The 25,351-nt window shown below is 42.3% G+C and overlaps 2 protein-coding genes across 4 annotated transcripts in view; one reads left to right on the forward strand and one right to left on the reverse strand.

The window, feature by feature from the left end:
• Window positions 1-11,414, forward strand: part of ANKFY1 (ankyrin repeat and FYVE domain containing 1) — a 71,183-nt gene extending 59,769 nt beyond the window's left edge. For all 3 annotated transcript variants that reach the window (XM_058164350.1, XM_058164351.1, XM_058164352.1), the window contains 5 exons: window positions 1,912-2,002; window positions 2,968-3,092; window positions 4,525-4,671; window positions 5,487-5,577; window positions 6,594-11,414. In XM_058164350.1, the coding sequence (XP_058020333.1) occupies window positions 1,912-2,002; window positions 2,968-3,092; window positions 4,525-4,671; window positions 5,487-5,577; window positions 6,594-6,726 (587 nt within the window). In that variant the 3' untranslated portion in view covers window positions 6,727-11,414. The remainder of the gene's footprint in view (window positions 1-1,911; window positions 2,003-2,967; window positions 3,093-4,524; window positions 4,672-5,486; window positions 5,578-6,593) is intronic.
• A 382-nt stretch (window positions 11,415-11,796) lies between these two features.
• On the reverse strand, window positions 11,797-23,962 carry LOC131188796 (neuferricin). Its single transcript, XM_058164356.1, has 4 exons — window positions 23,582-23,962; window positions 15,516-15,656; window positions 14,532-14,718; window positions 11,797-13,607 (listed from the first exon to the last, which is right to left on the reverse strand). Exons 1-4 carry the CDS (start codon window positions 23,934-23,936, stop codon window positions 13,394-13,396), a joined length of 897 nt encoding a protein of 298 aa, XP_058020339.1. The 5' UTR covers window positions 23,937-23,962; the 3' UTR covers window positions 11,797-13,393.
• Between the last annotated feature and the right edge of the window lie 1,389 nt (window positions 23,963-25,351).

Raw genomic sequence — 25,351 nt, forward strand, 5'->3', positions numbered from 1 at the left:
GATTTGGGGTGTTTCTGTAGTGTTTCACTCTAACTAAACAAACACACAAAATCTCAGAAAGCTGTATATGGCATTTTGTGAGTGTGTGTGTGTGTGTGTGTGTGTGAGTTTTTGTGTGTGTAAAGTGTGAAAGTTGGTTTTTGAGCTTTTTGTGGCTGTGTGAAGTGTAAAGTGCAGCTGCTTTTACATTGTGTGTAAGTCTGTTGTGTTGTGTTGTGTGTGTGTAAAGTGTGAAAGTTGATTTTTGATACCTCTTATTGTTTTTTATACTTTGTTTATTATTTTTATTATTTATTGTTATTGGCCATGCCCACTCAGTCATCTGAACACCAAGCCATGCCCACCAATTAAGCCACGCCCACAGAACCGGTAGGGAAAATTTTTAGATTTCACCCCTGGTTAAAGGCATTCAGGATAGAAACCAGGAGTTGTAATCCCACCTTAAATATGAAATGGGCTGTTCACTCACTCTCAGCCCAATCCACCTCACAGGATTGTTGTGGGAAAATAGGAAGAGGAAGGAGTATTATTTATGTTTGCCACCTCACTCAGTTGGAGTGGGTAAGTCTTAGTGCAGATGATGTTTAATAGTCCAAAGTAGTAAAAACACAGTTGTTTGTATTGGCTGCCTTTCTCTAATAATTAAAGGTAAAGGTAAAGGTTCCCCTCGCACATATGTGCTAGTCGCTTCCAACTCTACGGGGCGCTGCTCATCTCAGCTGTTTCAAAGCTGAAGAGCCAGCACTGACTGCAGACGTCTCCGTGGTCATGTGACCAGCATGACTAAACGCCAAAGGCGCACAGAACGCTGTTACCTTCCCACCGAAGGTGGTCCCAGTTTTTCTACTTGTATTTTTTACATGCTTTCGAACTGCTAGGTTGGCAGAAGCTGGGCCAAATAACGGGAACTCACCCTGTTACGCGGCACTAAGGATTCGAACCGCTGAACTGCCGACCTTTCGATTGACAAGCTCAGCGTCTTAGCCATTGAGCCACCGCGTCCCTTTTTTTCTAATTAAGCTTTCCCAAAGTGGTAAGCTGCAGATGCATTTTGACTACAAGTAGTCCTTGAGTTATGACTACAATTGAGACCACAATTTCTATTGCTAAGCAAGGCAGTTAAATGAGTTGTGCTTGATTTTAGAACTTTTTTGCCATAATTATTTAAGTGAATCCCTCTTCCGCCATTGACTTTGCTTACTGGAAGCCAGCTGGGAAGGAATCAGATGGGGATCACATGACTTTGGGATGCTGCAGCCTTTGTAAATACATGCTGGTTACCAAGTACCCAAATATTGGATCACATGACCGTGAGGAGGCTGCAATGGTTGTAAGTGTGAGGACCAGTTGCAAGTCATTATTACTTTGAACAGTTGCTAAATGAATGGTTGTAAAACAAGGACTGCCTTGTGGGATCCAAGTCAGTATGGCAACTGCAATAAAACTTGTCATTTGAACACTTTAAGTCTGGCATTGCTTCTTACAGCAAGGAAGGGAATTATTTGTAGTGTATATAGCTTTGCAGCTCTTGAGCCATTTTTTGAAGCCCTAGAGCTCCTCTGAAATCTGATAACTAAAAAAGCTAATTTTGCCATCATTGTTTTATACATTCCCCCTCAAGTCAACAGTAAAGAAGATTTTAGTACCAGACAGAGCAGAGACACCCCAATATTACCATTGTGCTTCTGTAGCCCTTGTAAGTTGAGGAAAAGTAGCTCCCCAAGGAAAAAGGTTTACTGTCTTTGCTAGGGTTTGATACAAGTAAGTTGGCCATATAAGTGTGCATATTAAACAAATAGCAATAATAATACTGAATATAAACTTTGCTTTTAAATGTCACTGAAAATCATGTACAGATCTTCCTTTTAGGTTCTGTTTGAATCCTGCCTTCTTTTTCTTGTCAAAATTTAGCTCTCCACTTGGCGGTCATGCATGGACGTCTGTCAAACATTCGTGTCCTTCTGACAGAGTGTAATATAGATGCAGAAGCCATTAATGCCAGGTAAGAAGAACAGCCTTTTTTATCTTTGTATTAGCTGGTTGTTGTTTTTTTAAGCACTGAAAACTATCCAAGAGCAGGTTGCTATTCTTCAAAAGCAAGGCTAAACAAATATCTTTTAATGGGAGGTATTTTTTCCTTATCCAGTAAGGTTGCTTCAAATTTAGTGGGGTTTCCAAACTCATGTTCTTAATAGGTCTGCGTGTGTGTGTTTACACTCGCCCATGATTGCCACATTTTCATGCCTGTCAATTTATCTGACCTTGGATTTTCAGACTGTTTCAGAATGTGGGCTTATGCAATTCCACTGGGAAAAGTAGCCATGTGTAACCAGGCTTTCTTAGTAAGGCTTCTCTGGAGGAAAGGTACTGTTTTTCCCCAAAAATAAGACTCTGTCTTATATTTTTTTGAACCCCGAAATAATGGCCTTATTTTTGGGGATATCTTATTATTTTGGGGCGCTTGGAGCAAGACAGGACTCCTCTTGCTGTCTTACCTGATTTCCAGCTCTGTCTCCCTAACCCTAACCAGAGGAAATGGCGGGGACCGGCTGCGCATGCGTTTAAATATTTTCAGGGAGGGCTTATTTTTAGGGGGTGGGTGTTAACACCCGCCCCCCGAAAATAAGCCTTCCCTGAAAATATTTAAACACATGCGCTCAAAAGCCTGATTGGGCTTATTATCAGGGGATGTCTTATTTTAGGGGAAACAGGATAGAAAGAATTGCTTCAGGGAGATGAAATAGACCTTCTTTTCCTGGTCTTTAGAATTTTTTGAGTATGAGCACTTAGTATGCAATCATCGTCAAAAAGCAATTTGTGTATAACATGTAACCAACTGCCTTTAAAGATGTATGTGTGTATATGTATGTGTGTAAAAAAGTGAACTCTGACTTGAAAAGGAGAAAGCTGCTTGTATTGCCTTTGGAATTTGCTCTGGATGTAACACAATCAATGTCTCATTACTAGAGGCCAGTCCCCAATGCACATCCTGGGGCAATATGGGAAAGAGAATGCAGCAACTATCTTTGATTTTTTCCGGGAATGTATGCCAGACTATCCGCTTGACAAGCCAGATACTGATGGAAACACGGGTAAGAACTTTTATTCCAGTGTTTTTGAAACTCGGCAACCTTGAAATGTGTGGACTTCAGCTCCCAGAATTCCTCAATGAGCATGCTGGCTAGGTAATTCGGGAAGTTATGTCCACACATCTTAAAAGCCAAGTTTTAAAAATGCTTTTTTATGCTGTTGCCCAACAGTGCAGAATGCCACCATTTCCTTGATTCAGCCTCTTGTGTTTAATTGTTGCCGAAGGATCCCCAGTCACAAAAGAGAGCAAGTTGTGCTTGAGGGTATAACAGTTGGGTCTGACCCTTTCATAAGATTTGTTGAAAGCAAAATTTGTCCTTCCCCCCACATATTGAGACTGTAGCACCGACAATTCTCCCCCAGGATCAAAAACATGTTTTAGCTTCTTCCCAGGCCAACAGAGTAACTGCCATCTTGGCAAAAGGGATGAGAGTATGTCAATGAGATCTCACGCCATTAAAAATATTTTTGCTTTCTCATACAAGGTCAGGGAGCTACCAAACATTTTTCCTTTAAACATTTTATACATGTATAAAACATATACACTCCTGCAGTTTTTATCCCAATGCTGTGATTTGCTTCTGCTTCTACCGTTTCTTGTTAAGGTTGAATAGTCTTCATTAGCTTTAATTCAGATTCTTGAGCTTTAAATCAGACACAGCTTTAATTCAGTTATATTTTAATTCAGATTCTTGACTAAACAGGTGTCCAGACTTCATGTCCTCTTCCATCTCTCTAATTATACATACTGTAGGCCGCTATGAACATTCAAATTGAAGAATACTATGGAGTATTAATAAATACTTAATAAATAAAACTTGGTCAGTGTAGCCTAGCATCTCACAGGATTCCTGTGGCTACAGAAGATACATTCTTTAGACAGGGAGGACAAAAGACAGGCATGGCAGCTTATGGCATCTGTATTCTTCAGTCAGGGGAAAACAGTGGCCATCCTCTTTGCTAACATGTTAAATGTAAACAAAAAAAACAAAACATAATCAAGGGAATTTATTAGATTTCTTGGTATGGAATGATGTGTCTGAACTTGCCAGCTTCCCTCTTGTGTTTAGTGTTTGTGGTAGCTTTATTTGGGGCAGAAGTATCCATTAGCACAATAGTGTGCAATTTGCAGAGTTCTCTGGTGGCTCATGTCAATGTTTTTTGGCAGAATAGAAAAAGTAGGCATTGATACAGTAGCAACTACTGAAATTGCCCAATCACTTCCAGTAATACCTGCCAAAAGAGTTGGTTTGCATGTGGGGCTGGGTTCGGTGTTCTTTTTTCTTTCTTTCTCCAATTAAGAAAAAATGTTTGCTGCCATATGACTTGCTGGGGAAATCTTAACTCCCTAGAGTTAAGATACTGATGATGGTAATGATAGTGAATTGGCTTGGATGGGATCTAAATACTTCCTTTTTTTCTTTTCTTTCCAAGTGCTCCTTTTGGCCTATACAAAGGGAAATGCCAACCTGTGTCGGGCTATAGTGAGAGCTGGTGCTCGCTTGGGCATCAACAACAATCAAGGGATCAATATCTTCAACTATCAAGTAGCAACTAAACAGCTTCTCTTCCGGCTTCTGGGTAAGGATCTTGGAAAGTTGCATGTCCAAAATCTGTCCTTAGTAAACAGCTATAAATGACCAACTTCGCATGATCAGGACTTTTTCACAGATTTCTCTGTTACGAAGAGAAGCAGGCTGTAGGCAGTTTTAACCCAAAATCATCTCCCTGGAAAAGGTAGAAATCGCCATTGCTTGCCCGTCAAATTTCTCTGAAATGTTTTTTTTTTTAAATTGAGATAATGGGTTCAAATTTTATATTTCTTGAAAGAAAATACAGGTAAAGCAGCAGATTGAAGCATAGCAGACTGACAGATGTTATAAAAAGGTACAGGTTACAAAAATGTGTCCCTTTCAATAAAACTTATTACCTGGGGAAAGTGCCACCAGCCTCCTCCTGATTTTTGTGTAGCTTAACATGACTCTCCTCCTACTGTGTCTTCTCAGAATCAGTATGTGATTTAATAGCTGAAGAAAGTGGGCTTAGAAGTGAGACTGTATTTGGTTTCAATCAAACAGGTAGTCACTTTTCCCATAGTTCTCTTTATCTGTTGGTCATCTGCTAATGGGATGGCCCTGATGATAATCTCCTTTATGAGCAGACCTTTAAGAGAGTAAAGCGAGAAAGATCTTTGGGTAGGTACTTCTACAACTTCTGCTCTGTGGGGTTTAGCCCAGCTAAAGACTCTGAACAAATTGGTATGGATCCCATCAACTAAGACAACCCTCAAGATGCTTCACTTAAATCTTGCTTGCCTGTGCAGCTTACTTAAATAGGGTGGGTTAGAAGGGGTGGGCAGTGATTGTGGGTTCCCATTGTTACCCTTTCTTTTGCAGACATGTTGTCCAAAGAACCTCCCTGGTGTGACGGCTCCAATTGTTACGAATGCAGTGCCAAGTTTGGTGTCACTTTGAGAAAGCATCACTGGTAATTTGTCTTGAGTGTTGATATTTTAAGAATATCAAATGATGGATTGTTGCATAAATGAAAGTGGTTTTTTAATTTCTTTTAAAATTTAAGGAATATAGTGAAGGACTTGTAACCTGCCGTTCTTAATCTTTCTGTCCCACCTTGCTTTTTTGAGTGGGACAGTGCAGCTGCCAATAGAGTTCATTGTGCTATTTACTGAAATTTGGCCCTTTCACTGTCCAGAAAGCAGCTTGTGCTGTTTCGTTCATTTAGTCCAAATCCTGTGATCAGGAATGAGGCCTTTCCTCTTGCCCATCTTTCAGAGAGGCTAACTCTTAAGGAAGAAAGGGGCCCTTTTCTCCAGGTGCCCCACACCGATGGTTTACAAATCTCAGTTTGGGAATTCAGGTTAAAAATGTACAATAAATACAAAACAAAAATAACAATGTCCTCCACACAAATTAGAGATCAGCATAAAATATGTTATCCTAGAAAAGACAGCTGCAAGTAATGATTCCAGTTTCTTTTCAAATTCACCTTTTTGGCTTCTGAAAGCAAGCACTGGTTTCAGTTGAAGACAAATACAAAGACCCAGATGAAATTCCCTCTGATGAGCGTTATAGGAATTTGGTAGGAAGGCAGGCAGGCAAACAGGCAGGTAGATAGATAGACAGACAGACAGACAATGTGTCATAAAATCAGTGTTGACTCTCAGCAACTACATAGGTTTTCTTCAATTTGACCCACACTTTGTTTTTTTTTTAATCTGTTATTTTCTTCCAGCCTCTACTTTTATAGTCAACCATCCTGATTAAAAAAGAAACCATATTCGTTATTAATTATTAAACTTATATGGACACCTAGCTCTAACGATTGGCCATAAAAATTCCAACAACTTTTAGTGTTGCGGAAACCTCTAATGGTTTTCTTTCCTTAAGCTTCTCTTCCTAAATAGATCCCCTGATTTTTTTTTTATAGTAAACAGGTCACGGGGATGAAGTAAACACATCTTTTTCCTTCCTTGTTCCTTGCAGCCGGCATTGTGGGCGTCTGCTGTGCCACAAGTGTTCAACCAAGGAGATTCCTATCATCAAATTTGAATTGAACAAGCCCGTCCGCGTTTGCAACACCTGCTTTGACGTCTTGACTGTTGGGGGTGTTTCCTAGTTGGCTATGAGAAGGGAAGGGACTCCCAGGGAATGCCTCCCCTTCCACCTTGTAAAAGGCCTATCCCAAGTCACATCTCATGGAGAAGGGGAACCTCATAGTTTATCTTCCTGTTACAGTGGACTCTGACCAATTTAAGGGACCATGCAAATGCTATATTCCAGTATATATGATTTTTTTTGTGAGGGGGGGTATATTAATGTTAACAATGAAAGAAACTGCAATGGGAACAAACTGGGAATGCTACAGAGATTCTGTGGGAAAACCAACAAGATTTGGTTGAGCTGCTCTGTTGCCAGTTCAGAGCATTGCAAACCAAGATTTTTGTACTTGCTGATCATGCAACAAAAAAAGTCCTTCCTTGGTGATAAAACTGTGACTTGGCTGTTCTAAAGTCTTATCACACTTTTTTAAAGAAAAGAAATAATATTGTTAGCACTTACATTTCTGGGTAAGTATGAGCTGATCTGCCCCTTTTGTTACCTTCCTGGAGAGAACGTGTTGGTGTTCTCTGAATATTTTTTTTTTTTACAAAGGGCAGCTGTGCCAGGCATAGGGACTGCTTTTACCCAAAAAGAGGTTGACCGCAAGTTAAGTTTTTGTTTACTGCATTGCTGAAAATTTTGTGTGGCCTTATAATAAAAGCTTTACCACTTCTCCTGTTGAAAAGGAGGCTGGCTAAAGCTCCTGGATTTTCAGAACCCTTGTTTGCTCTCCTGCGTCAAAATTGGGGAGCGATGAGGCCAACTTTGCTATCAAATTCAATCAGGTTTTCTTAAGGAATGATTAATAATCCAAGCTGTCTTTCAGTAATGTATCAAAAACTTTGCAAATAGTCCTATGTTTACAGTGATGTTGAAGGAAGGTCTAATTATATGGGACTAACTCCACATGCAGTGATGATGCTACTGTGGGGCAAGACGACTAGAAGCCGAGATGATGAGACAGGGATAACCAGGAGAGGTAGAATAGTGCCAGTAGAGCAGCCAACAGCAAGACAGTGACCCTTGGAGTTGGTCATCTCTGTCCAGAAATCTTGAGGCAGCCCAAGGTGATTTACAAAGCCCTTATGCATTAAGATGACTGTTGCTGCTCACATCAAATCCATGTATAGGGAGAAGCCTGTCTTGAGCCAGATAAAGTAGAATTGGCTTGCGGTTTTGACTCCTGTAGGCCTCTTTCCTCAGACAAAGACATTTTATAGTTGTCAGGTACCACAGCAGGTGTCTCTTCTAAAATCTTGGAATATATACAAGGGATATTTTTTTTGGGTCATATGTTTAACACAGCAAAAAAAAAGGGGTGTGTGTGTGTCTTGGATTCAAACCACCATGTACTTAAATGTAGAGGATTAGGGTGGGTTGGTGCAATCTTATAAACAGAACCAAACCCTGGAAGATAAGCAAGCCTTCCATTGCTTCATAAATGGGTTAATTGAAACATGTGTCACTCTTCCCTTCAGTAACCACTACTTTTCAGTGTCTATATGTATGTAAGGGAAGAGAAAAATATTAACCAACTAAAAATTGCATTCTCTCTCCTTTCTAGAATACTAATGAGTCTTGTAATGTTACCACATGGGTGAGTGTATACACATACACCAAACAGAGTGTTACTTTTTATAATATATTTCTGTGATTTGAGGGACATAACAGCTTTACATGTTAAGCAAAATCTCGGGAGAATGGAGTAGAGAAAGACTTAAGGGGAAGAAGTCAATGCTACATTTCAAATTGGATCCCAGTTTGCTGCTTGGACCTTCGGATCAGTAGGGTGAAAAACTGGAATTCTGCCTTCAGTGACATTCAGGGAAGATCAGGGGATCCTTAGTAATTATTTGCCCTTTTCTAAAATTTCTGCTTGTATCTATTTGTTTCAAAAGGATGAACTGCTTTGTCATTTAACCTGTAATCGGTGCAATCTCTACCCACTCAAAGAAATAAGCTACTTTGTGAGGCTGTAGGCAGGCAGCTTGTTTTGGATAACTAGATGGGAAATGCAATAGTTCACCTAGTAACTTGTCACACTTCATCTGGGCAAATGTAGGTGGAAGGTGAACAAATTGCTAGTTTTTCAGTTTACCTTGGTGATTCTGGTATTTTTTAAGAGTTATTTTTTTCATAGACACATGACCATATTTCTGCACTGGCATTATGGACATTATGTAACCACTTCCAGGTTGTAAATTGTATATATGATAGATCATTAACATGCCAAAATTAAGCAGGCCTCTCTCAGTATCAATTGAGCTATGGAATTTCCCAGTTAAAGATTCTATTGGGGCAGTGTGCTTGAATTTGAAATGGACTTGGTGGATTGCACAAAAGAAATAATTGTAAAGCACTTTTAATAAAAACACTTGTATCTGAGCCTATTCTACTGACTGGCCCAAAATTAGTGTTTTGTTTTATTTTAAAGAAAATTGTTCTTGCTAGTCAATGTTTAAGTGTTAACACTTGAGGACCTGACAGCGTCACATGTGCAATACTGTACCATGATAGATTATAAATTGGCAAATTAACAAATGTTAATTTGTTCTAATGATCTGAACTTGTGGTCTCAAACTCATTTTCTTGGAGAGAAAAAATATTTCGGTCGATTGTCTTGAGATTCAGCACGTTTCATTCGTTTCTGGCGTGTATTTCCACTTAAACAATGGCAATGCTGTTGAATGAAACACAAGGGGAGATGGGGAGAACACGGCCTGCATTTTCTTAATTTATTAAGTGACATTTTCGGTGTGGTCTTGTGAGTGGTGGCTTGATCTCTCGTTACCAATTATTTCCTTCTTGGTATATTTTTATTTCCTTCTTGGTATATTTTTATCTGCAAATTACATGATGAAAAGTGGCTAAATGTTGTGAAAGAATGTGAGAATTTGAACCACTGTAAACACTATAAAGATGGTTACGGAATGTAAATCAACTGACAGAGATACTTTTATCTGTGTTGGCTTTGGCCATGGCATCAAACTCTCCGGGGATCTTGCTTTCTTTGTTTCAAAGCACATGGAGGGAGATGTGCTTTATTTGTCTTCAAGGCACAATGCAAAAAGTGCAACTTTTTAGAAGTTTGGAAGCAACTTGCTAATTTTCATGCAGTCACATGTTCTTGGTTTCTCATCTTAAAAGGTGATCTGCTTCTTCATGGTCTTAGGTTTAAGATTCTTAAACCTCAGTGACCACATTTAGATCCCTTTCTCCCATCCCTCCCTTCTGCACAACTTCAGTCATTGGTCAGTTTCCCCATACTGCTTATTCTGTACTTCAAGCATAGGCATGGAATATGATTTCAGCTTGTGAATTCAGCCCTTCCCTTCGCATCATTACATCGCGAAACTGATGGTAACAAAAGTTTTGCGCTCCAGTCTTATAATTTGTGACAGTACTTACTGTATAATCCAGCAGGTGAGCATGGAAAGAATTTATATGTTTCATCTGTGAAGAGTTTTGGACACCAAATCTCCTGTTGTTTTGTAGACATTGTTCAGCATTACTCTGCAGCCAGTTCATCCGATCTCAGACCTCTTTAACTACAACCTGCTCCCCTTGCTTTTTCTGAATGGTCACCATGTGCCATCAAAAGGTAGTTCTAGCTAGAAAACATGTAAGACCAACTTGATATAATTTAAATCTGTGGAATGCAGGCAGTCTGGAAACTATATTTTTGTCAAATGAGTTTTCTTTTTCAGTGTTCTGAGAGCACTGACCTGTTTCTTGATTAGCTCTGAACCTAAGATCCCGAAAATTGATTTTTCTTTGTTCATTTCCTAGCATGTTAAAAAAAAAAAGTTGTATGAACCAATCTATAGAGGTAACTCATGATCACTCTAGGAGTTTGTGCTTCTTTATAATTTAAAAGCAAACTTCATTTCAGCATGGCTTAAGCTCAGCCTTCTCTGAAGCTGCCTAGCTATGAGTTTTATAGTAGCATTAAGCTGTTGGCAGTGCAGATTACTAAAAGGACTAATCTGTGTTTGGGAAAGGATAACTGCTTGGCTTATGAAAGAGTGGTTGTGAAGTCTTGTATTCAAGTCAGAGGGACATTAGTGGAAGAGGAAACTTTTCTACCCTTGGTTCTCCCACATAGCAACTCGGGTACTAAACCTAGATATCACAACATCAGGTAACAGAATTAAGCTTATGATGTCCAATATACCAGAGGTCTCCAACCTTGGCAACTTTAAGCCTGGCGACTTCAACTCCCAGAATTCCCCAGCCAGCAAAGCTGGCTGGGGGATTCTGGGAGTTGAAGTCCGCCAGGCTTAAAGTTGCCAAGTTGGAGACCTCTGCAATATACAGTAGCTATTTGCAAACATGCTACTTTGTTTTGAAGTTGGGGTGTCTGTATTATTGCATTAAATAAGTTTTGCCTATACTTTTTTTTTTTTTTAAAAAGGCATAGCTCTCCTTATGGATTAACTGTACAAAACTGTAGTCTTGTCCCTACCAGACTGGGGTTACTTCAGTCAACACACCACAATACCATTTTCATAGCAAGAAACTATAAAACATCTGCAAGTAATATGGCCTGCTTTTCAGCTGTTCTGAATTTGAGAAACAAAGTCTTAATCATTTTTTAAACTATTACTCTATAATCTTTCCTTCAAAAACCCTGTAAAGCAATGTATTTTTTCTAATATTTATATGCCAACTTGTAACTTCTTCTAATAAAGCAATTTAACTGAAGCAGTAGGCGTGAGCTTAAATGGACTCCAGAGGATGGTAGAGGATAGGAAGGCCTGGAGGAACGTTGTCCATGGGGTCACGATGGGTCAGATACGACTTCACAACTAACAACAAAAATTGAATTGGACACCAGTAAGTTCATGGTTACAGAAGTCAAGCAGAACTGTATATTGCTGCAAACTGAATACTGACACTAGTAATGCTCAATTTTATCCAGAAAAAAATTGTTTTTTTAAAATTTTCACTTCCCCAAGCTGGTATCTTCCAGATGTGTTGATATTACAATTTGCTCAAGAGCATAAGAGGTTTGTCTGATGGTTAATACAAACCATAACCTGAAGTGCTAAATTAAGCTAGATGGAAAACAATACAACGCATCAAGTGGGAGTTAAATAGGCATGTTTACTGAAGAGCAGCAAGAACATTAAACTCTTTAAGTTATCTAACAAACCATAATTTAGCAGGGTTAATCTAAAGATAAAGATAAATGTTTTCCCTGTCCAGTTGTGTCCGACTGTAGTGTGCTCATGTCCATTTCTTAGCCGAGGGAGCCAGGGTTGTATGAAGACATTTTTGTGGTCACGTGGCCAGCATGACTATACTGTATGCTGAGGGACATGGGATGCTGTTTATCTACTCACATTTGCATGCTTTCAAACTGTTAGGTGGGCAGGAGCTGGGACAAGTAACAGGAGCTCACCCTGTTAGTGCATGGTTCTTGAACTTGGGCTGTCAGCTTTCTGGCTAACAAGCTCAGCGCCTTTAACCGCTGAGCTATCGCACTTCCCTTAGAGTGAATCCGGTTATTACTTAAATATGGTTTATAAAATGATCAGTTTAGAACTCTTGCGTTGTGCAGATCCAATATTTTAGCCTTGCATGTTATATAAAAATAAGAGGCAGGATGGCTCAGCGGTTAAAGACTGTGAGCTTGTCAGCTGGAAATCCCATTCAAGAATGAGCACCATGCAGTGGGATGAGCTCCCGTTACTTGCCTCAGCTCCTGTCAGTCTAGCAATTCGAAAGCATGCAAATGGAAGTAGATAAATAGATACTATTTTGATGGGAACATAACAAAGTTCCATGCACCTTGGCCTATAGTCATGCTGGCCACATGACCACAGAAGCATCTTCAGACAAAGCTGGCTCCCTTGGCTAAGAAATGAAGATAAGCACCAGCCCTGGAATTGGACACAACTAGATGGGAAAACCTTTATTTTTGTCTTTTTGTTATAGCAATACAGCCATTTTATATGAATTAGCAAATCAATTATAGGTGGTCCTCAACTTACAACCATAATAGAGCTTGCCCATCAAGGTGTTGTCGTGACAGTCATAAAATGGGTTGGTGTCATGACTGACCTGATTATATCCTTTTTTGCTGCAAGTTAACCCATGGTTCACTATGGGTGCATTTTGCTGAAAACCAGAAGTAAATGCCAGTTTTTGGCAAAACAGTGCAAAACATGGTCAGGTGACCATAGGGCACTGCAAATGGCCATAAATATTGCCCAACTGCCAAGTGCCCAAATTTCAGTTGTTGAAGCCCCAGGGTAGGTCCATGGTAACTCTTAAGCGACCAGTCACAAATCGTGCTCTACCCATATGCTTCCGGTTCAAATGCTGGTATCAATGACCTACGAAGCAGGTGCTGGGAGCCTGTGCTACACCTCCATTCTTCAGGGCCAACGAATCTCTCTTCCTCCAGTGCTAAAATCCTCTGCTTAGAGAAGCATCATCAACTGCCATGTTTTAAACACACAATGTTTAAAGCGCTCTCTCCATTCCTATTTTTTACCTTACGTTTTACAAACCCATATTTTTAAAGAGTGATTTTTAATTGCAAATTCAAATTTTGCAAGCTATAATGTTAGGTTAGGACAGGGTATCAAAATACATAGTTAAGTTTCCTTAAAAGTGGCTTCCTTTAATACTTGGATCGTGTAGAAGTGTTTAATCTTCAGTGAGGTAGAATTGACTCATTCTTTCAAAGCACACCATTCAGAAAGTGGGTGACACCCTTTGTATTCCTGAAGGTTAGGATTGTTCAACTTTCCTTGGTTGCTAGGCCGGGTGGATTTCTCTTGCCCAGGAAACAGCTCTTCTGTCTTCATGCAAACGCAATGGCTACGACTGGACCCAGGTTCATATAGCTTCCTAGGTACCCCAGACCATTCTCGGGTGATGCCCCCACTGAAAACCACAAAAAGAAGAAACGAATGAAACAGGAAGAATGGACATGTTTAACAGTGGTAATGTTATAGTGTGTGTGAACACAGTAGCTTCTGCAATTTTTAAAAGAAGCTATGTCTTACCCGAAGATCACATGCTAATTGAAGACAGCTATGCAACCTTGGAAAAAAAGTAGCTGCTTTAAAAAAGCTACTGATAGTGCTTCTGCATCCTCCACCATTTCTGCACTGCAATGCAACCATGTTTTAACTCACCCTAACATTAGCAGTGTGTTAATATATCCTGTGGCCAGAACTCAAGACTATCAATATATAGATATTATTGTGCTATAGATACTGAGCCTAATGGGGGGGAAAAATTTCCAGCTGACAAACTCAGCATCTTTAACCACTGAGCCATCACACCCCCACTACAGCATTAAAAAAACACTGCCAGTTTGTTTATTTTTTTAAAAGAACTTTACCACCACAAGCGGTAAGACAAATAGAAAATCCCTGCCACCAACAGACTGCTCACAATGACACAACAAAGAGTTACCAATGAATCTCGAGCTTATGACTGACGCATAGATCCAATTTTTTTTTTAATTTGCATTTATATCCCGCCCTTCTCCGAAGACTCAGGACGGCTTACACTATGTCAAGCAATAGTCTTCATCCATTTGTATATTATATACAAAGTCAACTTTCATTGCCTCCAACAATCTGGGTCCTCATTTTACCTACCTTATAAAGGATGGAAGGCTGAGTCAACCTTGGGCCTGGTGGGACTTGAACCTGCAGTAATTGCAAGCAGCTGCTGTTAATAACAGACTGCATTAGTCTGTTGAGCCACCAGAGGCCCAATATCTGCATCATACAATTACACTTGGGGGCTTCACTATCGTCTTGTCCTCCCCTTCAGTGTTGTAAGTGCAAATCCTACCTTTGCTTGGAACACCAGACCCTGCTTCCTCCAGCTGAGCTCCATTCAGAGTTACAAGGTGGAAACTGTTTTTTTCGATCAACCTCCTCGGCCTGCAGCTTCTCCCCTTCTTCAATGAGAGCTTGGGCCTCCTCCAAAACCTTCGTAGGTTCCCCATTTTCTTGGTAAAATCGTCCAGCTACTTTGCCTTTCGAAAAAATGAGGTAATAGATAATACATGTCACCGTAAACTCATCCCTGAGACACACACACACACACACACACGTACTTACATTTCCATGTTTGGCTTAATCATGATCTTGTTCACTCTATATTTTTTTTTATACACTGAACAATAAACTGGGTTTTAATGGGAAAATGGTTAGGCTAATAGTTTTTTTTTGCTCTCCACTGTTTGATTTCCTTTTAAAAGTACATAGCTTGGGTGCACTTGGCAAGTTTACTTACTACTATTTTACATCAAATCCTGTTTCTTTGCTGAATTGCGAAAACAACTTGAAATGGAAGCAAAAATAAAAGCTTCCAGACTGCAAGCTTCTTCCAGATTGATAAAATAATAATTGATAGGTTAAGGCAAATTCCTAAGTTATTTAAACCAGGGGTCTCCAAGCTTGGTCCCTTTAAGACTTGTGGACTTCAACTCCAGAGTCCCTCAGCCAGCTTTGCTGGCTGAGGAACTCTGGGAGTTGAAGTCCACAAGTCTTAAAGGGACCAAACTTGGAGACCCCTGGTTTAAATTCTCCACATTCTCTTAATAAACCTGATATTCTTACATACTCCAATAGGAATTCTGTATTTTGACTGTTCAGAGCAAGATGGGCAAGTAAGAGATAATTTATTTATAAAATATATAGGCCGTCCATCAAGGTAACTCTGAGCGGCTATCTATATCAACTGAGTTAACACACTACACTAAGATGTGGCTGAAAAGTTGGTGCAAACAAGATTGGTTGGTATCGGTGATTTCGAGGCATCTTTACATACCGATATGCACATAATTCTTACAGTAGAAGGAAAGCCAGTTCTGGATGGCCAGCATTTGTGGTGGTGACAATCCTGAAACATCATCCACCAGGCCAGCTGGGGTGAAGTCACCTGTGGCAAAGGCTCTGGAGGCATCTTTCCCTGGACAAATAAACAGAAAACACCTGCTTTGTTACTCAATTAACCCAATTTCTGGCCTTGTATAATACTTGTACATCATCTAATAAAATAGACTAGGTCTGCACACATCTAAGCCCTAAAAACTAATCAAAATTAAAATTTGACTCTAGGCCAGGGGTGTCAAACTTGATTTCATTGAGGGCCGCATCAGGGTTTTTTTGACCTTGGGGGGGCAGTGTGGGCATGGCCAGCTTGATGTCACTTGTGTCGGGGGCGCCTGTGGCCCGAGCCTCTGCCAGTGAAAATGGGCTCCTCCAACCCTCTGCCGTGGTCCTCCCGAGCTCTGTTTTCTCTGGAGAGGCACCGCGGGCCAGTCCTTTGGTGTTTCCAGGGCAGCCCCAAGGTCTTGAGTTTGACACCCCTACATTAGGCAAATGAGACCATTTCCAATTTTTTTTAGACAATTGGTTGAACCATTCTGTGTGAATCCAGTCACTTGACAGCCACAGGATCAAAAAGACAAAAGAAGGAAGAAAGCGAACGACAGCAGCGGGGTGGTGCTCTGGGAGGGCAGGCGGGCCATGAACATCCTGGGCTCCTGCACTTGCACATGAAAGCGAATGGCGGCAGGGTTGCTTCAGGACGTTGCTTCAGGCAGGCAGATGTCTGCAGCCAGGCTGGGAGGGAGGGTGGCGAGAATTGTGGTGGCGGGCAAGGAACTCCAAGAGGAAGGGCTACCCACACTGGCCCACCTGGGTAAGCGCCACCACCCAGTCCCAAGGGAAAGTGCTGCGGGCTCCGCAGTGGTGCAGCCAGGCCTGGGCCTCTCCCCGCACGGGGGGCTTCCGCCCCTCTCGCTCTGCTTCTTTGCCATTGAGAAGCAGTGTTGCGTCTGAGCCTCCTTTCCCCGGAGCACCGGACTACGCAGGTTGACTTCCCAGAGTGGCACCGGCGGTCAAACAGAGCAGGCAGGTGGCCGAGTGGGAATCCAGTGGGCTACTTTGGAGCCCCAAGCTCCATGGAGCTGGTATGGGTGGAAGATGGTCTTTTCTGCAGCATCCCCCTCCCCTCTTTGGATTGCCCTGAAGGGGGGGCCTCTGCCTTTGCAGAAACAGGGCAGGTGGTTTGTACAGAGGATTGGCAGGTGGTTGGATGCGTGGCCCTCCAAGATGGAGAGTGGGGCAAGAGAAGGCTCCGAGGTTTACTTGGGCAGTCAAGCAAGATGGCGAAGGGAAACTCAAAGCGTTGAGGGCATCAGAAGGGCAGAATGTGCTTCAGAAAGTGCAGCTCCTGGTTCTTAACAGTGAGTGACATACATGATGTCAAGTTGGCCATGCCCATCCGGTCACATGACCACCAAGCCACGCCCATAGAACTGGTAGCGACAATTTTTAGATTTCACCACTGAGCAGATGTAATCAAGGCAGTCCCTCAAATAACCATTTACCTGGTGATTCTCCCAGAGCTTAGGAACAGGACATTGTTTTTGTGCTTTGCTCTTCTAGTGTATTGTATTTTTCTTTTAATAAGTTAGCTTTTAATTATAAGCTATTCAGAGTAATTTGGGAGTTGGGCAGTCCATAAATTACATACATTTGCAAAATCTCTGCAGGCTCTTGACACCAAAGTTACCAATTTATATAATAGCCCAACTCACACTTGTTATTCTGGGCAGTGCACACAATAACAAAACAAGACAAAAACACAGTTAAAATGTTTAAAAACAATAGTAAATTAAATTAAATGAATTCTTTTCACAGAGCAACCATGAAGGCATTGGAAAAGGTATTCAAATACCATGATGTGTGTATCCCTACAAAGATCAGAATTATGCAAACCATGATATGGAAGCAAAAGTTTGACTGAAGAGGTAGAGTAGAAACAGTATTGACAGCTTTGAACTTTGGTATTGGAGAAGATTCCCGAGAATACCATGAATGGCAAGAAAACAATCCTTTGGAACAGGGGTCTCCAACCTTGGTTCCTTTAAGACTTGTGGACTTCAACTCCCAAAGTCCCTCAGCCAGCAAAGCTTGGAGACCCCTGCTTTGGATCATCGACCAGATCAATCCAGAGTACTCACGCTAGGGACTAATGGAGCAGGCTCAAATTATCCTACTTCAGACAAATTATGCATTTGCCTCATAATTAACCACACTGCATATACCCAGCATAATTAACCACATTGCATATACTCAGGTCTCTGGAAAAGGCTCTAAAGCTTGGAAAGATGGAAGAAAAGAGGATGACAAGTAGCAACGTGGATGGGGCTCAGTTGCAATGGTGGCGAGTCCACCCTTGGACAGACTTGAAGAAATAGATTAGGGACCGATAATCAAGGGGGGAGGGAGGAATCTATTTGGTTGCTAGAAGTCAAAAACGACCTAATGGCACATAATCCATCAGTGGTCGTGCTTTATATTATAAAACAAAAATGGGACACAGTGGTCCTCTGGAAGGATAAAGGGAGTGCCCTCATAAAGAATACCTAGAATCAGAAGTGTCAAGGTGGATGATGGAGCTTGGAATCTCAATCCAGACATTTCAGTTTTCAATCAGGCCCCTTGGAAAGAGGTAAATAGGAGAATCTCTCTTCCCAAGAAGAGGGAGTCAAGCTATTCTACAAAGCACCTGAGGGCAGGACAAGAAGTAATGGATGGAAATTAATCAAGGAGAGAAGCAACTTAGAACTAAGGAGAAATTTCCTGATAGTTTGAACAATTAATCAGTGGAACAACTTGCCTCCAGAAGTTGTGAATGCTCCAACAATGGAAGTTTTTAAGAAGAGATTGGATAACGATTTGTCTGAAATGGTATAGATTTCCCACTTGAGCAGGAGGTTGGACTACAAGAACTTCAAGGTCTCTTCCAACTCTGTTATTCTGTATAATTTTAAAAAATATGTTATAATTCTTACAATTAGTTCTCATTTAATGACCACTCATTCAGTGACCATTCGAACTTACAACTGCACTGTATGAGAGTGGTCGTTAGACCAGACCTCATACTTATAGCTATTGCTGCATCATCCACAATCACATAATAGCAATTTGTGATTTTTCCCCGCTGATTTCCCAGAAGCAAAATCAGTGGGAATGCCAGCAGGAAGTCAGAAGTCACAGTCACATGTGTTCCAACTCTGTATTCTATTCTTATATTTATTTATTTATTTATTTATTTATTAGTCATGTTTATGTAATGTATATTGGAGGTGGAGATCCTTTGAGAGCTGTATGCAACGAAATTTCATTTTAATGTATGCTGATTAGTGTACATTCAAAGTGACAAAGTTATTCTAAGTTTTCTAATTTTATTATTTTATTTATTTCGTCAAGCATGTATTTTATGACAGATACCAGTGTAAACATAATTATGAATACATGAAATGGATATGAATAAAAGGGAACATTAGGACAGGGATGGTAGGCACGCTGTTGTGCTTATGCACGCCCCTTACAGACCTTTAGGAATGGGGTGAGGTCTACAGTAGACAGTCTTAAGGTTAAAGTTTTGGGGATTTGGGGAAGAAACCACAGAGTCAGGTAGTGCATTCCAAGCATTGACAACTCTGTTACTGAAGTCATATTTTCTGCAGTCTAGTTTGGATTGGTTTACCATGAGTTTGTATCTATTGTGTGCTCTTGTATTGTTTTAGTTGAAGCTGAAGTATTCATTGGCTGGTAGGACATTGTAGCAGCTGATTTTATGTACTATGCTTAGGTCAGATCGAAGAGGGCAGAGTTCTAAGACAGGGGTCTCCAACCTTGGTTCCTTTAAGACTTGTGGACTTCAACTCCCAGAGTCCCTCAGCCAGCAAAGCTTGGAGACCCCTGCTTTGGATCATCGACCAGAACAATCCAGAGTACTCACGCTAGGGACTAATGGAGCAGGCTCAAATTATCCTACTTCAGACAAATTATGCATTTGCCTCATAATTAACCACACTGCATATACCCAGCATAATTAACCACATTGCATATACTCAGGTCTCTGGAAAAGGCTCTAAAGCTTGGAAAGATGGAAGAAAAGATGACAAGTAGCAACGTGGATGGGGCTCAGTTGCAATGGTGGCGAGTCCACCCTTGGACAGACTTGAAGAAATAGATTAGGGACCGATAATCAAGGGGGGAGGGAGGAATCTATTTGGTTGCTAGAAGTCAAAAACGACCTAATGGCACATAATCCATCAGTGGTCGTGCTTTATATTATAAAACGAAAATGGGACACAGTGGTCCTCTGGAAGGATAAAGGGAGTGCCCTCATAAAGAATACCTAGAATCAGAAGTGTCAAGGTGGATGATGGAGCTTGGAATCTCAATCCAGACATTTCAGTTTTCAATCAGGCCCCTTGGAAAGAGGTAAATAGGAGAATCTCTCTTCCCAAGAAGAGGGAGTCAAGCTATTCTCCAAAGCACCTGAGGGCAGGACAAGAAGTAATGGATGGAAATTAATCAAGGAGAGAAGCAACTTAGAACTAAGGAGAAATTTCCTGATAGTTTGAACAATTAATCAGTGGAACAACTTGCCTCCAGAAGTTGTGAAAGCTCCAACAATGGAAGTTTTTAAGAAGAGATTGGATAACCATTTGTCTGAAATGGTATAGATTTCCCGCTTGAGCAGGAGGTTGGACTACAAGAACTTCAAGGTCTCTTCCAACTCTGTTATTCTGTATAATTTTAAAAAATATGTTATAATTCTTACAATTAGTTCTCATTTAATGACCACTCATTCAGTGACCATTCGAACTTAAAACTGCACTGTATGAAAGTGGTCGTTAGACCAGACCTCATACTTATAGCTATTGCTGCATCATCCACAATCACATAATAGCAATTTGTGATTTTTCCCCGCTGATTTCCCAGAAGCAAAGTCAGTGGGAATGCCAGCAGGAAGTCAGAAGTCACAGTCACATGTGTTCCAACTCTGTATTCTATTCTTTTATTTATTTATTTATTTATTTATTTATTAGTCATGTTTATGTAATGTATATTGGAGGTGGAGATCCTTTGAGAGCTATATGCAACGAAATTTCATTTTAATGTATGCCGATTAGTGTACATTCAAAGTGACAAAGTTATTCTAAGTTTTCTAATTTTATTATTTTATTTATTTTGTCAAGCATGTATTTTATGACAGATACCAGTGTAAACATAATTATGAATACATGAAATGGATATGAATAAAAGGGAACATTAGGACAGGGTTGGTAGGCACGCTGTTGTGCTTATGCACGCCCCTTACAGACCTTTAGGAATAGGGTGAGGTCTACAGTAGACAGTCTTAAGGTTAAAGTTTTGGGGATTTGGGGAAGAAACCACAGAGTCAGGTAGTGCATTCCAAGCATTGACAACTCTGTTACTGAAGTCATATTTTCTGCAGTCTAGTTTGGATTGGTTTACCATGAGTTTGTATCTATTGTGTGCTCTTGTATTGTTTTAGTTGAAGCTGAAGTATTCATTGGCTGGTAGGACATTGTAGCAGCTGATTTTATGTACTATGCTTAGGTCAGATCGAAGAGGGCAGAGTTCTAAGACAGGGGTCTCCAATCTTGGTCCCTTTAAGACTTGTGGACTTCAACTCCCAGAGTCCCTTAGCCAGCAAAGCTGGCTAAGTCCACAAGTCTTAAAGGGACCAAGGTTGGAGAGCCCTGTTCTAAGATGTCTAAGCCCAAAATTTCAAGTCTGGTGGCATAAGGTATTTTGTTGCAAGCAGAGGAGTGGCAGACTCTTCTTGTGAAATATCTCTGGATTGTATTAATGTCCCATATTGCAATGCGGGTTCCAGACAGATGAGCTGTATTCAAGAATTGGTCTGGCAAAAGTTTTGCATGCCCTAGTTTGCAGTTGAATATTATGGGAGAAGAAGCTAGGCAAGATTAGGTTAATGCCTTTTTAGCAATGCTGTTACAGTGAGCTCTGGCACTTAGATTGTTTGAGATGAGTACTCCAAGGTCCTTGAGAGAGAAAAACTGTCTACTATTGACCTCACCCCATTCCTAAGAGGTCTGTAAGGGGTGTGCATAAGAGCACAAGCGTGCCTACCATTCCTGTCCTATTGTTTCCTTTCATGATATTTATTTATTTATTTATTTATTTATTTATTTATTTATTCGTATTTCTATACCGCCCTATCTCCCTAAGGACTCAGGGCGGTGTACAGCCATATAAAAAACACACAAATGTACAGAATAAAAACATTCAACTAAAAAACTTATTATAAAGGCCAAATATTTAAAATAAGATATAAATAATAAAACCCAATTTAAAACCCAAGCTAAAATTTAATCATTTAAAAATTTAAAACCCTAGTCCAGTCCTGCGCAAATGAATAGATGTGTCTTAAGCTCGCGGCGGAAGGTCCGAAGGTCAGGAAGTTGACGAAGTCCTGGGGGAAGAGGGTGGGAGCCCTCACAGAAAAGGCCCTTCCCCTGGGTGTCGCCAGTCGGCACTGCCTAGCCGACGGCACCCTGAGGAGTCCCTCTCTGTGAGAGCGCACGGGTTGGTGGGAGGCATTCGGTGGCAGCAGACGGTCCCGTAAGTAACCCGGCCCTATGCCATGGAGCGCTTTGAAGATCATTACCAAAACCTTGAAGCGCACCCGGAAAACCACAGGCAGCCAGTGCAGTCTGCGCAGGAGAGGTGTTACATGGGAGCCACAAGGGGCTCCCTCTATCACCCGCGCAGCTGCATTCTGAACTACCTGGAGTCTCCGGGTGCTCCTCAAGGGGAGCCCCATGTAGACAGCATTGCAGTAGTCCAGGCGAGATGTCACGAGAGCATGAGTGACCGTGCACAAGGCATCCCGGTCTAGAAAGGGGCGCAACTGGCGCATCAGGCGAACCTGGTGGAAGGCTCTCCTGGAGACGGCCGTCAAATGGTCTTCAAAAGACAGCCGTCCATCCAGGAGGACGCCCGGATTGTGCACTCTCCATTGGGGCCAATGACTGCCTCAACAGTCAGCTGCGGCTGCAGCTGACTGTACCGGGATCCCGCCACCCACAGCCACTCCGTCTTGGAGGGATTGAGCTTGAGCCTGTTTCTCCCCATCCAGACCCGTATGGCCTCCAGACACCGGGACAACACCTCGATAGCTTCATTGGGGTGGTCCGGTGTGGAAAAGTACAGCTGAGTGTCGTCAGCGGACAGTTGGTACCTCACACGAAACCACTGATGATCTCACCCAGCGGCTTCATAGATGTTGAACAAGAGGGCGAGAGAATCGACCCCTGAGGCACCCCACAAGTGAGGCGCCCGGGCCGACCTCTGCCCCCGTCAACACCGTCTGCGACCGATCGGAGAGATAGGAGGAGAACCACCGATAAACGGTGCCTCCCACTCCCAATCCCTCCAACCGGTGCAGCAGGATACCATGGTCGATGGTATCAAAAGCCGCTGAGAGGTCTAATAGGACCAAGGCAGAGGAATAACCCCTGTCCCTGGCCCTCCAGAGATCATCCACCAACGCGACCAAAGCCGTCTCAGTGCTGTAACCGGGCCGGAAGCCGGACTGGAACGGGTCTAGATAGACGGTTTCCTCCAGGTACCGGGGCAGCTGACATGCCACCACACTCTCTACAACCTTCGCCGCGAAGCGAAGGTTGGAGACCGGACGATAATTACCTAACACAGCTGGGTCCAGGGATATATCTATATCCGATTAATATAGTTATTACATACTTGTGCTTATATATATGCTTATATTTTGTATAGTTATTTCATGCTTATGCTTATATAAACTGTTGTGACTAAATAAATAAATAAATAAAAATAGAGGTAGGGTCGTCTGTTAGGTCCTATCCGTCCAGCTAATAATGTACCTGTGTAGATCCTGTCCATTTGCACCCCCTGCACTACACCCGCGCGGGGGGGGGGGAGAGAGAAAGGGCTCACCCCTTTACCCGGACCTGGCTGGGAAAGAGGGAGTGGGTGGGAGGCGGGGGGGGGTACCTGAAAAGAAGCCGTAAGCTCCTCCGGGGCCGTAGTGCCTGCGCCCCTGCTGCACGTCGAACACCTGTCCCAACACGGCCAGGTAAAGTCCCGGGCTTCCCTCGGTGCCCGTATAGCGGCTTAGCTCGGCGGCAGTTAAGACCGCCTCCCCGCTGCAATTCTGCCCCAGCCGCCACCAGGGAGCGAAGCCGCGAGCCGCCAGCCAGGCGACCGCCCAGCCCAGAGCCAGAGCAGCCAGCGCCGGCCGCAGCATGAGGCGGGCACCAGACAGCTGAGAAGGGCAGGGGCCAGCACTCAAAATGGCCCCTGGAGAGTAAGGAAACGGGGCACGCATCACGATTTCCCGTACGTTCATTGGTCGCCGGTTTTAGAGGGCTCTGATTGGCTTTTCTGCGCCACTGTGTTAAAGGCTCCTCTCTCTCTCTCTCTCTCTCTCTCTTTCGCAGGTCGCCAACCTTAGTCCCTTTAAGACTTGTGGACTTCAACTCCCAGAGTCCCTCAGCCAGCAAAGCTGGCTGAGGAACTCTGGTAGTTGAAGTCCACAAGTCTTAAAGGGACCAAAGTTGGAGACCCCTGCTCTAGACGGAAAAAAAGTTTAGAGCAGCACGAATTCCGAGCTTCAGGGTTTCTAATGGGTTTTCCGATTCGGTCAGAAAACATAAGCGGTGGAAAGCAAAGCAAAGAGGCTATGACGCCAGTAAGGATTTAGTCCTTAACATATTTGCTGGCGCGTGGTGTGTATGTGTAGCTGAAAGTGCCAATTCGGCAACTGTGCAGGAGCAGAAGATCTGATTAGTATTTGGATAGGAGACCAACAGGAAATATCTCACAACTACTGTATTGGATAAACTGGAAAGTTGAAAAGAAAATCCTGGAGTTTGGAAATGCTGCTCTCTTTTTGGTCCTAGAGGGAAATGGTTTCCGTGGCATAGAACACTTTCCTCCAGCTCCATCGCTTGCCAGCATCGACCTCCTCCCCGTCCCTCATCCTCCCTCTCCCTTACCTCTGATAATAACCTGCCTGGATGAAGTCATAAAGGCATTAGAATCCACCCCTTGTTTCTGCCTGCCCTCTCTGTCAATGTCCCCCTCCCTCTGAATTTGATTCTGATCCTGACTCTCAACTTCACCGTTCCTTTGCCTTTTCACCCTGTCTCACCTCCACCCTAAACCAGGGATGAAATCCAGCAGGTTGACAGGTAGCAGAAATTTTGAGCAGTTCGGAGAACCGGTAGCGGAAATTTTGAGTAATCCAGAGAACCGGCAAATACCACCTCTGGCTGCCCCCGGAGTGGGGTGGGAATGGAAATTTTACAATATTCTTCCCACAGGAGCCGGGAGGGAATGGGGATTTTGCAGTATCCTTTCCCTGGAGTGGGGTGGGAATGGAGATTTTCCAGTATCCTTCCCCTTCATGCCCACCAAGCCACACCACGCCCACCAAGCCATACCCACACAACTGGTAGTAAAAAAAAATGGATTTCACTACTGCCCTAAACCTAACCCAAACTCTCACCCTCACTTACCCTTCTAAAAGTTGGCTACTAAAAGAGGGAAAGGAGCCCCCCTGAAGAGCAACTTACCTCTAGGAAGGCATCTTTGCTCTGATAATTGACAATAACTGACACTTTAGCCTGCATGGATGAAGTCATAAAGCCACTAGAATCCCCAAGATGACCAGCCCCCCTTATCCTCCTATCAAAGATCACTTTTGCGACCTACATCCATGCCACACAATGTCTCTAGGAAGCTACCAAACCAATCACTAAA

Source organism: Ahaetulla prasina, chromosome 1, assembly GCF_028640845.1.
Source record: "Ahaetulla prasina isolate Xishuangbanna chromosome 1, ASM2864084v1, whole genome shotgun sequence".
Lineage (NCBI taxonomy): Eukaryota > Metazoa > Chordata > Lepidosauria > Squamata > Colubridae > Ahaetulla > Ahaetulla prasina.

Coding starts and splice junctions, on each gene's coding strand:
- LOC131188796 (XM_058164356.1), bottom strand. CDS start 23,936: ATGAACGTACGGGAAATCGTGATGCGTGCCCCGTTTCCTTACTCTCCA. Junction 15,657..23,581: donor AGCTTACGGCTTCTTTTCAG/GTACCCCCCCCC, acceptor TTATTTGTCCAG/GGAAAGATGCCTCCAGAGCC. Junction 14,719..15,515: donor TAAGAATTATGTGCATATCG/GTATGTAAAGAT, acceptor TTTTTTCGAAAG/GCAAAGTAGCTGGACGATTT.